This window comes from Larus michahellis, chromosome 3 (genome assembly GCF_964199755.1).
Source record: "Larus michahellis chromosome 3, bLarMic1.1, whole genome shotgun sequence".
Taxonomy (NCBI): domain Eukaryota; kingdom Metazoa; phylum Chordata; class Aves; order Charadriiformes; family Laridae; genus Larus; species Larus michahellis.
In genome coordinates this window covers 115,447,191-115,460,826 of record NC_133898.1, presented here as the reverse complement: position 1 = coordinate 115,460,826, position 13,636 = coordinate 115,447,191, and the positions used below count along the sequence as shown (strand labels likewise).

The 13,636-nt window shown below is 45.7% G+C and overlaps 1 protein-coding gene across 2 annotated transcripts; it reads left to right on the top strand.

Annotated features, from left to right (window-relative positions):
• The first annotated feature begins 2,320 nt into the window (after positions 1-2,320).
• On the top strand, positions 2,321-12,810 carry ODC1 (ornithine decarboxylase 1). 2 transcript variants are annotated; one of them, XM_074581843.1, is made up of 11 exons: positions 2,321-2,676; positions 5,948-6,093; positions 6,263-6,436; positions 6,605-6,777; positions 7,065-7,199; positions 7,358-7,439; positions 7,779-7,862; positions 9,152-9,314; positions 9,404-9,516; positions 9,803-10,017; positions 12,329-12,810. In XM_074581843.1, the coding sequence occupies exons 2-11, from the start codon at positions 5,992-5,994 to the stop codon at positions 12,468-12,470; spliced, it is 1,383 nt and encodes a 460-aa protein (XP_074437944.1). In that variant the 5' UTR covers positions 2,321-2,676; positions 5,948-5,991; the 3' UTR covers positions 12,471-12,810. The 2 variants fall into 2 exon arrangements, with proteins under 2 accessions (XP_074437944.1, XP_074437946.1); XM_074581845.1 differs by lacking the exon at positions 2,321-2,676 and having other exon boundaries at positions 5,864-6,093.
• Positions 12,811-13,636: the final 826 nt, after the last annotated feature.

Below are 13,636 nucleotides of genomic sequence, written 5' to 3'. Positions count from 1 at the left end.
GAGAACGTGGGGCTTGGCTCCAGCTCCTCCCAAATTTGGGGGTCTGCAAGAGCCAGGAGACCCATCGCTCAGCAGGACCAGGGACCACCAGGTTGCTGCTGCTGCAAGATGTAGGAGACACTGACAGTTACGGGGCAGGCAGACAGTCCTCCCTGTCCCCTCCACAGCAGCAAGGGCCCTGCTTGGAGAGAAAACGAGGAGGGGAAACATCAGGAAAATGTGGCCACAGTCTCCTGCCAACAAATGCTTTTCCAGTGCCCTCTTCTGGAAAACATTTTTTGGCCCACGCAACTGCTTCTTGTAAGGTAGTTTGAGACTGGCAGTGACTCATGAGGAACTGCAGGAGCATCTCCCAGCTCTTCAGACCCTGGATCCGCTCTGCTCCTGTCACCCATGGACCTATGCAGCTCCTCACGCCCTTCAGAGCAGCTTGGCCAGACCCTCAGGGCACTAGCCAAAAAACGGGCAGTGAAGGATGTGTCTCTTTGCTCTCATCTGGTGTACCTGAAGGCTGTCCCTGGCTGTCCTCTGGCATGGAGACCCAGGTCCAGACCCCTTCCCTCCCTGTACTGGGACACCTCCTGCAAACCTTGTGCTCCTCACAGCCAGCCCTTGCCACCAGCAGCACTCAAGGAGCCTGCAGAGACAAAAACTGGGAGAGGGATAAAACATTTTAGTAATCCCATCCTTTTGAGGAGCTGATATAACATCGCTGTGAATCACCCACAAACAACTGATGAATGCGTCAGTTCCTCAGATAATTGCACCTTGTGGTTGTTCTTGCTGCCCCTTTTCCGAGGTCGGTCAACTCGAACCCTGCTAGGGACAGAGCCGCAGGCTCTCCTTCATCCCCAGCCAGAGGCGAGAAGACAAAGGGGGACAATCGCCGGTACTGGGGACACGGTGGAGCGCTGGGGTCGGGAGGTGGCCACCGTCCCCATCCCGGCCCCAGTGCTTGCTTTTCTGCCAGCTCAGCGAGCAGCTGCCTCCTGCGGTGGTGGCACAGCCCTTCACTTCCCTCTCCACCTGCTTCTCCAGCACCTAAGTTGCATCTGCTGCCCATGAAGCCAAATCTAGAGGCTTGTGAGCCCCGTTATTTGCCCCGCTAGCTGGCAGGGGAGGTGGTGTGAAACTCCTCTGGGTTTTTGATGGATTATCCCAGCACGGGCAGCACCCATCCAGTGACAGGGATAGCTGTGGAGGGAACACTACGTGCTGGGACTGTTTTCCCCACTGCCTGATTGCTGTTAGATAGAAAACCTTCCTCAGTTTGTGCCTGTGTGTGCGGCCACATACACACACGCTAAATATATATTTTTTAAATCTTTTAGGAGCTTTTGTTCCTTCTTTCATTTAATTACTTTAACCAAAGCCAGCTCTGTCCTCAGACATTTCCTTTGGCTGTGGCCCAACTTGCGTTTCGTTTCTTATCTGCTTTATCTTGATGTTTTCCTTTATTTTACTCCTTCAAGGGAATCTTGTGCAGCCCCAGCCTTGGTCATCCCCCCTCCCACCAGCCCAGCTCCCGTGGTCAGGGCCTCGGGGCTGGGGGGACAAGGACATCCCATTGATCCACTTCTGCCTGAAATATGGTGGGATTTCCAGCTGGGCTTGCTGGGAGAGGTGGGAGGACGTGACCTCTGAGGCCAGTGGACACAGCCTTTTCCGTACCTCCATGAGAGGATCCCGCACCCCTTGGGGTTGTATCTACCATGGGGTACGACTTGGACTTTTTAAAGAGAGGGACAGAAAGTGCCTGTTCCGGCAAGCAGTGTGGAATTTGTAGCTGCTTACAACTTCCACCAAAGCTTATATTTTTAAAGAAGTACGGGGAGACAAAACAACCTTACAGTGGAACGAGAGACTGGTGTCAAAGCAAAAGCAGTTTAGACAGTCAGTGTTACGGGAGGCACCCTCGGCGGGCAGGGATGGAGGGAGCAGCCAGTGCCTACACCTGAACCATAGTGACTGCGAGGGCCGGGCAGACGAGGTGGCTTTGAGGGGGACAAATGCCTCCAAAGTGGCACTCCGGCTTTGACACTCCGGGTCCCCTGGCTCAGCGCTTCCTTCCTCCGGCACCTGCCAGAAGCATCGCTTGCAGCCAGAGACCCCCCCCGGCCTCCCGCAGCCGCCTTCCCACCTTCAGCAGGGCTGCTGTGGCGGGGGGGTCCGGACACCTTCTGGCGCCGTGTGGGCCCCACGGGAACCCGGGGGGACACGGGGACCCGCCCCGCGGGGCGCCGCGGCGGAGCGGCTGCAGAGACCCGACGCGCTCAGCGCAGGGCAGGAGCGGGCGGCGGGAGGGAGGGAGGGAGGGAGGGAGGGAGGCGGGGAGAGAGGGGGTGTGTGGCGCGCCCTGCGCGTGTTCTCCGCCGACGTCACAATAGCGGCTGGCCCGAGTCCCTGCCCGGTCGCAGCCGATCGGGGCTGGTTTGAGCTGGTGCGTTGCCATAGCGACGCCGGCGGGACTATATATAGGAGCGCCGCGGCGGTGGCGGAGCTTTGTCAGCCGCGGTGCTCAGTCTGCTCCGTCGCCGCGCTCCCTCCGCCGGCTCCGCTCCTCCGGCTCCGCTCCTCCGGCTCCTCGCGGCGCGCCCGGCTCGCAGGAGGAGGCGGCTCGGAGCGAGGGGACCGGCTGCCGAGGGTTGACAGCAATTCCTGCCGCCGCTGCCTGAGGTGAGGGGAGCGGAGCGCCGGGCTGGGCCGCGGAGGGACGGGGCCGGGGGTAAGAGCCGGCCCGGCGCGGAGCCACGTGTCTGCGGGGCCGCTGCCAAGCGGGCCGGGCTGGGCGCCGGCGCCTGCCGCCGGGCATGGGGCCTCCCTGCCTTCTTCCTTCCGCGCCCGGGGAATCCCCAGGCTCCGGGTGGCTGCGAACGGGTCAGGCCGGCCTGCCCGGGGAGGCGTTGGCGGAGCTGGGGAAGGGAGGGCTCCGCCGTGGCCGCCGGCCTGTTCTGGGGTGGGGAGAGGCAGGTGCGGGGCAGGATCGTGGCTCCGGGGCAGGGCGCTTGCCCGCGGGGCGGCCTTGTTCGCAGCACAAGCCGCCTGGCCCAGGCCTGAGGCGGGAGCCATTCTCGCCAGCGGGGCGCCGGTCACCCCGAGGGTCTGGGGGGCCAAGCGGCAGGGTGAGGCGGGCTGTGGTGAAGGTGTCCCCCAGGGCAAGCCGAGCTGCCGCCTCAGGAGGCTTCGGCATCGGAAGCGGAGCGTGGCGTGCCCCCCTCCCGGGGAGCCGACTCGGCTGCGGGACCATATGGATACCATACAGGACCATATGGAAGATGATCAGAGGGCTGGAGCACCTCTGCTATGAGGACAGGCTGAGAGAGCTGGGGTTGTTCAGCCTGGAGAAGAGAAGGCTCCAGGGAGACCTTATAGCCCCTTCCAGTACCTGAAGGGGCCTACAGGAAAGCTGGGGAGGGGCTGTTTACCAGGGAGTGGAGCGATAGGACGAGAAGTAACGATTTTAAACTGAAACGGGAAATTTAAATCAGATATCAGGAAGAAAATCTTAACTGTAAGGGTGGTGAGGCACTGGAGCAGGTTGCCCAGGGAAGCTGTGGATGCCCCATCCCTGGAAGTGTTCAAGGCCAGGCTGGATGGGGCTTTGAGCAGCCTGGTCTGGTGGGAGGTGTCCCTGCCCATGGCAGGGGGTTGGAACTAGATGGTCTTTAAGGTCCCTTCCAACCCAAACCATTCTATGAATCTGTGATTTACAGGGAGAAAGGCCGTGGTGAGAGCAGGGCAGCAGGCCGTGCCCTTCCCCGTAGCAGCGCTCTGCTAACTCCAGGGTCAGGGGCGCCTCGGGTGCCCCTTCCAGCTGCAGCTTCGGTATCTGAGACCAGAGCCTGCGGCCTGACTCAGCTGTGTCTAAATACAGCTGCTGAATAAGGGAATGTTCTGGAGGGCAACTTCTAAATGAGCACAAATGAAGCTGCAGATGCTTTGCCCACAATCCAAATAGAAATATGTCCTGGGAGGCTGCAGTTTGCATCCACGTGATCATGTGCTGTTTATGTGCTGTGTAATTCCACTGTAGCTAAAAATTGTGCTGTAAGGTGAAGATGGAAATCTTGCAAGAAGTTCTTAACAAAGTCTGCTGTAACCAGCAAAAGTAATTCTCCTATTAGAGGTCAATAGGAAAAGTGCTTTTCATGCAGCTCTCTACAGAGGGGGAGGATAAACTGAATTCTTTCTGATGGTGTTCACTTGTCTTAACCACAGCTAGAAGTCACCGAACTGCTTTCTGCAAAGCTGCAACATCTTGTTGAAATCATCCTACCATGAGATGCAGGTTCTTTTTGATAACAAACAGCTTCTTGAGAAGTGTTTAATTTGCTGTTTCTTAAGGTCCTTGCAAAGAGGCTTTTAAGAGAAGACTTTAATCCAGTTTCTGGGAGAATTAATGCTGCATGTGAATGAGAGATGGGGGAGAATGAGGCTGGGTGGATTGTTGGGGTTTATTTCATTAGAGTTAAAGCTTAATCTAGCTTCAATCTTAAATCTGGTTTGTCTCTGATAAGTGGGAATTGATCAAAAGATGTGGAGTAGTTCTTGGCACAGGCAGTTTCTGAACTCTGTAGTTGTATAATCACTGACTTTTCAAAGTCATTCAATTAATGAAGTTTGATGGATTCAAGTATACACAGCGTGTGGAATGAATGATTCTGTTGATGTTAGAATCTTGTTAATCTGTAATAGCTATAAAACATAAGTTATTTTTCATATGGTTTATAGACAGCCTTTTTGAAAACAGAGGGAACAGTGGTGTAACTAAAGATTTGTGAATACTTTAGAGTTTGCATAATCTTCAGTCCGAATCTGTGTGACCAGATTGAGTGTAAAAAGTGCTGAGAGAAGGCAAGAGGGCTGGACCTGGCTACACGAAACCATATCTTCCCTGTGAGTCACTTGCAATGCTGAGGTCTTTAAAAGGTAGCACACACTTCTGCTTGAGTTAACAGCTTAATGAAGTAGACCGTTATTCTCTGTTTGGATTACCGAGTAAAAGGATGACCCATACACTTTGCCATGGACTTCATAGGTCTTGGATGGCAGAGGAGTGTGCTATTGCTCTTTAGTTCTGGTTCTCAAGGGACTTTCTACTTGGCTGGTAGATTTCTGCTAGCAATGAAGATTTGTTACGGACTACCGCAAAATCCCGTTATAAAGGGTTAATTGGGATTGCTGATAAGACTTTGTCTGCAGGTCACAGTTAGGAAGCACTCTTATAGTGTGTATCTGCCACTCCCGACAGCGGAGGTTTTTCTTTTCATGTAGCTTGGAGGTAATGTGTAGAACAGGGAAGCTCTGTACCACCAACAGAGCAACTTCAGGGAAAGCCCTGGTTTCATGGCTGGCTTGTGCATAGTCTGAACTGAAGTGAGAATCCTGATACCCAACTGGTACTGACCTAGTGAGAGTTGTTACTACTTGAAAGTCAGTAACATCCTCCGATTCTGTCTGTACTAACATGTAAGCCCTCTTCCCAGAAACTGGTGAGCTACGACAGTGCTTAAAAGTTGTTAAAAAGGCTGGCATCAGCCATAATATTGACAGCTCTGATGTGGAGGTAAAGGAAACGGCAGCAGAAACTTTCAGGGAATTAGGCTAATAGTGTCTGATGGTATTTATTTGTTTTGGTTTTTTTTTCTTTTAATAGGTTGAGTGCATCATACAGTTGTTGAATAGAGGAGAACTTGCCTTCAAGCTAGCAAGATTATTTTGTGGAGTGCCTCTTTGGTTCTGATTAAATCTGATCTGTCATCTGTGTAAATTCTTAATCTATGTGCTGCTATTAGTGATTACTGTAGGAATTACGTAATTGTAAATTATATGATCATGATGTAGTGGTCATATAACGACTGTATGAATTTAAATAAAGTAGTGAATGTAAATTGTATGACTTTAAATGAAGTAATGAATGGTTTAGGTGTTTTTTTTATATCAACAGTTTGTACTTAAATCCTTCCACATAAACCTGAAATCTCGGAAATCATGAGTAACTTCAGCAGTGAAGAATTTGAATTCACCTTCCTTGACGAAGGCTTTACTGCCAAGGATATCCTTGACCAAAAAATAAATGAAGTGTCATCTTCTGTAAGTATGATAGAAAAATCACTGCATTGCACGACACTATCAGTCTATAAACTAATGGAACAAGTTGTCTTTGCAAATCTTCTGTAAGGCAACCTCTTTCTCAAATGCTGACCTCTAGGCTTATCCTGTTACCCGTTGTTTGTAACTGTAAGATGTGTATTTGCTCTAGGATGATAAAGATGCCTTCTACGTTGCTGACCTCGGTGATATTGTAAAGAAGCACATGCGCTGGCATAAAGCCCTTCCTCGGGTAACACCCTTCTATGCCGTAAAATGTAACGACAGCAAAGCTGTAGTGAAGACGCTTGCCGTTCTTGGTGCAGGATTTGATTGCGCCAGTAAGGTAAGATCTTGACTGTGCTCTGATGTGTGGTGTTAGTACATGTTCAGCTTCACAAGATGTGTTCATATAAAATTAAGCATAGTGAAGCAGTGTTGCTTTTGTTGTACTGATTAGTTTACTGAAAGGTGTTTCTAGATGGATGATTAATGTAATCTATTCTTTTTTCAGACGGAAATACAACTGGTACAGAGCATTGGTGTATCTCCTGAGCGAATAATATATGCAAATCCCTGCAAACAAGTATCTCAAATCAAACATGCTGCCAGCAGTGGTGTACAGATGATGACATTTGATAGTGAAGTAGAACTAATGAAAGTTGCAAGGGCCCATCCAAAAGCCAAGTAAGTTTTGCTAATCGTTACATAATTCTTGCTTAGGTTCCCAAGTTATGGAAACATCTACTGTCATCTGAAAGCTGTTCTTCATTAGTTAAGATGAGATGCAAAATTATGAGAAAATAAGCCTACTTTTAACCAGTGAAATCTAATCCTTATAGTTTACTATACATTAGGAAGAGACAGACAGGAAAGTTCATATGTTTAAGCTCAGTCTCATTCTAAGGTCATACCTGCCCTACAATGATGTCTTTCATAATGGAACTAAAACCCTAATTTTTTCCTCTTTCTAGGTTAGTCTTGCGCATTACAACTGATGACTCCAAAGCAGTTTGTCGTCTGAGTGTTAAGTTTGGAGCTACGCTAAAGACTAGCAGGCTTCTTCTGGAGCGTGCAAAAGAACTTGACCTTGCCATCATTGGAGTTAGGTGAGTTGATAATACCAAAATACAGTCATACTAAATAAGATTTCTTTTATGTGGTCTACCTGATAATAGAGATGCCTTTGCATATGGTGACTTGAGTTTTGTATAAGCTTCTTGACAAATTTGCCAAATAGCAACTGATAATTTGTGTCTCATTCTAGTTTCCATGTTGGAAGTGGATGTACAGACCCAGAGACCTTTGTTCAAGCCATTTCTGATGCCCGCTGTGTGTTTGATATGGGAGTAAGTCTAGTTCTACGTTCTCTGGAGCTACTGTTCAACTGTTGTGGCAAAACTGAATAGAGCGTATAACTGTTATGGGGTTAAAAACTAGCTAAGTTGCTAATTTCATGTTGTTGGAATTTTTGAGGTCATGATGGCTTGCTTTGACTGATTCTGTGAGTCTGCAAAACTCATTACAGGTGTTCCAAAATCAGCAGCTCAAACTCAAGTGACTATTACTTGAACACAATGAGTTAGCTCCGTTCCAAGTATCAATGAAATGACTTTACCTTACTTTTTAAGTGAAAATGATAAACTGAGAATGCTTTCTTGACAGTGTTGCCATTAATCTAATTTTAGGCTGAACTTGGCTTCAATATGTATCTGCTTGATATTGGTGGTGGCTTCCCTGGCTCTGAAGACGTCAAGCTGAAATTTGAAGAGGTATAGCTTTGCTAAGAACTTCACAGGATGTGGCGTCTCTGAATGTTGATCTGGATTAAACAAAATCTTGCTTTTTCTATTTGTGTGCAGACACATTTGCAAGAAAATTTGTCTGCTTGATAAGACGTTTAATTTAGAGGAAAAGAAGAATTAATCTGAAAACTAAAAATTAGATGAACCCATTAGATACATAGCTAAATGACTGCTTAAACATGCAGAGATACCAAACTTGTAAAGCAGGTTTTAATTGCAGGCTTGATTCTTACGGGCATAGACTTCTTCCAGTTGATGCTGTACTTCAGACTATCTAGATGGGCAGTGCTCCCAAATAGGGTAAAAAGGTAGTCCTGAACCCATTCTGTCTGTGTGGCAGCAAACTAGATCAGCAATCCGGTTTAGAATTAGCCTTTGGATAACTTTTTAATTGATCAGTGTTCTCCAGACTGCTTTCACACAGAAATAGTTCTGCTTTCAGAAGGGACAAGGTGGCTTCCATGTAGAGCAGTGCTGTCAGAGCACCTGCCAGTCTAACCTAATGTGGTTAGGTGATTCAATTTAACTGAAACTTAACCACCATCATTTGACGTGGTTAAGTGATATTACATTTTACACAAGGAGACAGCAAATAAGTTACATAAAGTGAGTTTCTGCTAATAACGTGAGCTAATGTTGTCTCATAGTAATGCCTCTTAATGAAGGCTGGCTTCTCATAGTGGCTTACATGAGGTTGTCATTGGGTTCCATGGCATAACACAGTCCTGCTGTGACTGGAGGCAGTTTAATAGTCACTGATAACTTCAGAACTTGGAAATAACTGTGAAAGCAGCTGAATTTCAAAGGTGATGACAAAGCCTTCTGTATTGTTAAGATCCTGCGAGATGAGTTCTTTAGGATGACATAAGCTGGGGGATATTGCATGATTAGCAGGACTACAAGTGGACTAGAAATTAAAATTGAAGTGTGAGGACTTGCAGGGCATTAATGCTTGTTTAATGAGTCTAGGAGGGGTGATTTCCTTTAGACTCAGACATGAGCTGTGTGGTCACTTAAACTTTTAAGCTGCAAGTGACATCTGGTTTTGTTGCTTTGTGCAAACTTAATTGCAAACAAAACTGAATGGTAAAATAAAGCAAAAGCAATCAATAGAGTTTACAATCCGCTGATAGTTGTTATTACACACTTGACCAGTATATCATTGTAAGCATGAAAGTCTGACTTTATTTCAGACTTCTAAAATAGCACCTGAGTAACTGCTAAAGTTCTAACCTTGGCAACTGATTCTTTCTTAGATCACAGGTGTAATCAACCCAGCACTGGATAAATACTTTCCTTCCGATTCTGGAATAAATATTATTGCAGAGCCAGGAAGATACTATGTTGCATCAGCTTTCACGCTGGCAGTCAACATTATTGCAAAAAAAATTGTATTAAAGGAGCAAACAGGTTCTGATGGTATGTAAATCTAGACTTAATCCTAACTTCTTAGCCAACTGTGTGTTTCTTTCCAAACGTTCTCTTACTGGTATCTCATCTTCTTCCAGACGAAGATGATGCAAATGACAAAACTCTTATGTATTATGTGAATGATGGAGTCTATGGATCATTCAACTGCATCTTGTATGATCACGCACATGTTAAACCAGTTCTGCAAAAGGTATGGTCATTCACAAGTATCACATACTAGTCGTGTGTCGTGGATGTAGGAGAGTCCTAGTCACAGCAGTCACTTCTCAGTTCACTGCTCCCTTCATGTCACCAGAATTTGGCATTTGACTTGTGAAGCATGCAGTGAGATTAATTCAAAGCCAAAGGTAGAGAAGGACCTGCAAGCAGTTCTTCCTCCTCTTCTCTGTGAAGTGGAATGCTATACTAAGTACTATATTACTTCTGGAAGCTCTGTTTTGGTAGTCAAACTAATTATACTCAACTCTCTTCTTTAGCGGCCTAAACCAGATGACAGCTGCTATTCCTGCAGCATATGGGGACCAACATGTGATGGCCTGGATCGTATTGTTGAGCGTTTTAATATGCCAGAGTTGCAAGTTGGTGACTGGATCCTGTTTGAAAACATGGGTGCCTATACTGTTGCAGCAGCTTCTACTTTCAATGGATTCCAGAGGCCAACAATACACTATGTGATGTCAAGACCAGCATGGTTAGTAATTAAGTATCTTGATCCATCAGTGCTTTTGATACGGATGACTGTGGCGAATAGCTCATGTCAGTTGTTTGTCCTTTAACAAGCAGGGCCATAGTTTTAGTGCCATAGCTCTCGTAAAATCTCCTTGTGATGTGGAAGAAAGGCAATGGCTCTGGCACATTTTGCTGTGTGCTTAGAACAATGCTAACACTACCAATTATTCTTTTTTTTCTGATGTACTCACTTCCAGGAGAGGTGCTTTTAAAAGGGTAATATTAGGAGTCTTTTCGTTAACCTGGGCTTGTAGCTGGTGTTTTTCATTCTTGCACAATGTATAGAAAGAAACGGATTCTTTACAGTTAGCTTCTGTGACCAGTAATTAGAGACAGTCAATCACAGTTCTAATAGTACACAGTCTTCTACACTATTAGCTTGCTAAATCCTGACTGCAGGACACAGGAACGTTTAACAGTGCTGCTTCACAATATGATCTGTCTTTACTTGAGAGCTGTTCCTTGGTTTAGGTTGAGCTCTGGCTCATTGCTCAGTGCAGAGTGCTAGATCTCCATGGGAAGTTATTAAACAGGTAAGCAAAGAAAGCAGGACTACGTCTTGAGTGCAAGGGTACTGTGAAACTGCACCTTAAACAGTAGTTTAAAGTAACATGGATGGTCTTCTGTGCAACACAGATTACTGTGCGAGAAGACTATTCCATCTTCTATAAAAGTGGTGTTTTCTCTTAAGAGGAAGCCCTTACCCCTGTATTGAAGTCTGCAAGTCTGGCAGAGAGCATTTGGGCAGCAGTATTACCCTAAAGCATGATTAACTTTGCTGTTGGGTTGCTTTCAAATTTACTGAAAATGCTTAAGTTCAGGGGATTTCCTGCCATAAAAGTAAGAGGAAGCTTCCCATAAGACGCTACACTTGTGTCTAATTGAACTAAAAATGGCTCTGCAGGAGAATAATTAGCTCTTTCACTATAGCACTGGGTTTCTGTTAAAAGGTAATACTTAGTCTGAGGCATGCTGAGCTTAACTATGCAGACAATAACCATCATCCAAGTCTACAGCCCTCCTTCAGCCCTGCGTGACTCCCTGCCTCTTCTGTTTGGCAAGGAAATTCTGTGATGCAATCTAGCCCTTAACTGAGGGGGCATGTATCAATGAAGTTATGGTGCAGATCTTTCTAGCACAGGGACAAGCTTTTTGGACTGTAATCTGCATGTATAAAGATGTGCAACTAAACTTGCGGCTAGATAACTAAGATAAGGGGCAAGATGACTTTATGTCTAAGTAAAAGCTAGTAGTATGTAGGGAGCCATGTAGTAGCACAATTTCTTGCCTTGCATGTATGTTGTGGTCTAACCCCAGCTGGCAGCCAGGACGTCGCAGCCAGTCACGCAGTTCTCCCTCTTCCCCTAGAATGGCAGGGAGAAGGAGGAGAAAAGGAGGGAAAGGAAAAAAACAAAGAAGAAAAAAAAAACAAACAAAAAAACCCAAAAAACAACTGGTGGGTTGAGGTAAAGAGAGAAACAATAACGGAAAAGGAAAATAACAATCATAATAATGACACAAGTCATTCTCACAGTTTGGTGAATTGGCACTGCCATGAGCAGTGATCACAGACTTCCCTCCCCGTTCCCCTGGCCAACCCTCATGTATATACTGAGCATGACATCTATGGTATGGAATGTTCCATTGGCCATTCTGTTGGTCTTGTCTATACTCCTCAGCTCCTATGGGAAGCTGAAAAGAGTCCTTGAAAAGCATAAACATTGCTTAGCAACAACTAAAACTATGCATTACATTCCTTTCACAGCAATCACTAGCCAGAAAACTAACTCTTTCTCAGCTGAAGCCAGGACAATGTAGTAAAATCTAAAAACTCAGTCAACTGAAGTTCTTCTGAGCTTGTCTTTCAGTACAGCTCCCGTCTGAGTATGGAAGGAGTTGCGTGGTTCTCACTGGTCAGCTGCTTTACGTTCCTAGTCTGTCATCCATGCTTTTCCTTGATTCAAGTTGCCCAGGAATGTGAGGGAGTGGGATTAAATCTGTATAGCCTGTGGTATACAGATGTAGCTACGTGTGTGTAGGTGCATCTTTGCAGGTCTAGATCCTACTCAGAAATGGTGAAAACAGCTTGGTATTGGCATTTGCCCTAAAGTCTAGCCAGTAATATTGTCTGGATTGCAGATGATGAGTAAAGAGTTCATCTCATGCTCCCTGGCAGTAAAAAAAAAAAAAAAGTACTTTGTTTACCTTCTTTATCACACATTGTAGTGAAACATTTTTTGACTGTTGCTTTGCTTTTCTTGTTTTCTTTCTAGGCAACTAATGCAGCAGATCAAGGAGCAAGGGTTCCTAGCCGAAGTGGAGGAGCAGGATGTTGCTAGTCTGCCACTCTCTTGTGCCTGGGAAAGCGGAATTGAATATCCAGCAACTTGTGCTTCAGCTAGTATTAATGTATAGGTAATATTTAGTAATTAACTGCAAGGTTAGTCATTGAATTTAGGGCATTTGGGGGACTATTAACTTAATTCTTGCTAGAATTTTTAAGTGATTTTTTTTTTGAAGTTTAGGTTTGGCATAAAAGCAACAAAAATGACTAGGGAGATGGGTCACAATTATCTGTGTTCCTATGGAAACTATTTGAATATTGTTTTATATGGATTTTTATTCACTTTTCATGTATGCTACTAAAGACTGACCCTCAACTGTCAAACAAGTATTTGTAGCTTGTGTATGGCAGAATGGGCTAAGCTTAGTGTTTTGTGACCTACCTGTTTTAAAATAAAGTATATTGAAATAACTGGTCCTGTGTCTAGTTAATCTGTAGAAAATTAATCTGCTATGGATGGCTCCTGTAGCATATATGGAGGTAGAATATATGAAGGCAGACCAGACACTGCAAGCCAAGAGCTTCTTAATACATGAATAACACAATTGCCATCTCCTCCTCTACCCTCACCCTCCCAACTTACTGAAGTGAAGGAACCCCTTAATGGGTAGGGAAACTAAATTGTGTCTTTTCTTAATATATGATTAGAAAAAGCTTGACTTTTTCTAATCATATAAGTCAGTAAACTGGAATACTGTGCAAATTCTTGTGGATTCAGATTTGTCTTTCACCATGGAACATGGGCTTAACATAGTTGCATATTCCAAGTTCAATGCAGTGCCCTTTTTTTTTCCTGTTGGTCTGTAACTGCTGTGGCCAGGACTGATGGCTATTTAAAACCCATCTAGTCATTAGAATACAGCACAGGCTCCATGGCTGCCACTGACAAGCTGCTTGTTATGGGTGTGAGGATTAAAACATGTCATGGGAAAACTTAAGCTGAAACTATGTGGCTGACTAGTAGGTGATGACTACCCTCTGCCCCTTACTCCCTAGAGCTTTAGTATGAAGTGAATGGTGGGACTCAACATTCTTTGTGCATGCAATAAAATGTAATGTAAAGAAAATACATGCCACCCTGTATTTGCTACCTGACTTTGGGTTAAATGTGATAGATGCCACTAAGTACTAAATACTAGAAGCTAATGCAGGGTGCACTGATGATGAAATTAGTGAGTCTGCGTGCTGGAGTCGAGCATTCTGACTTCTACTGAACCTCATGCTAGTTTGCTGCCAC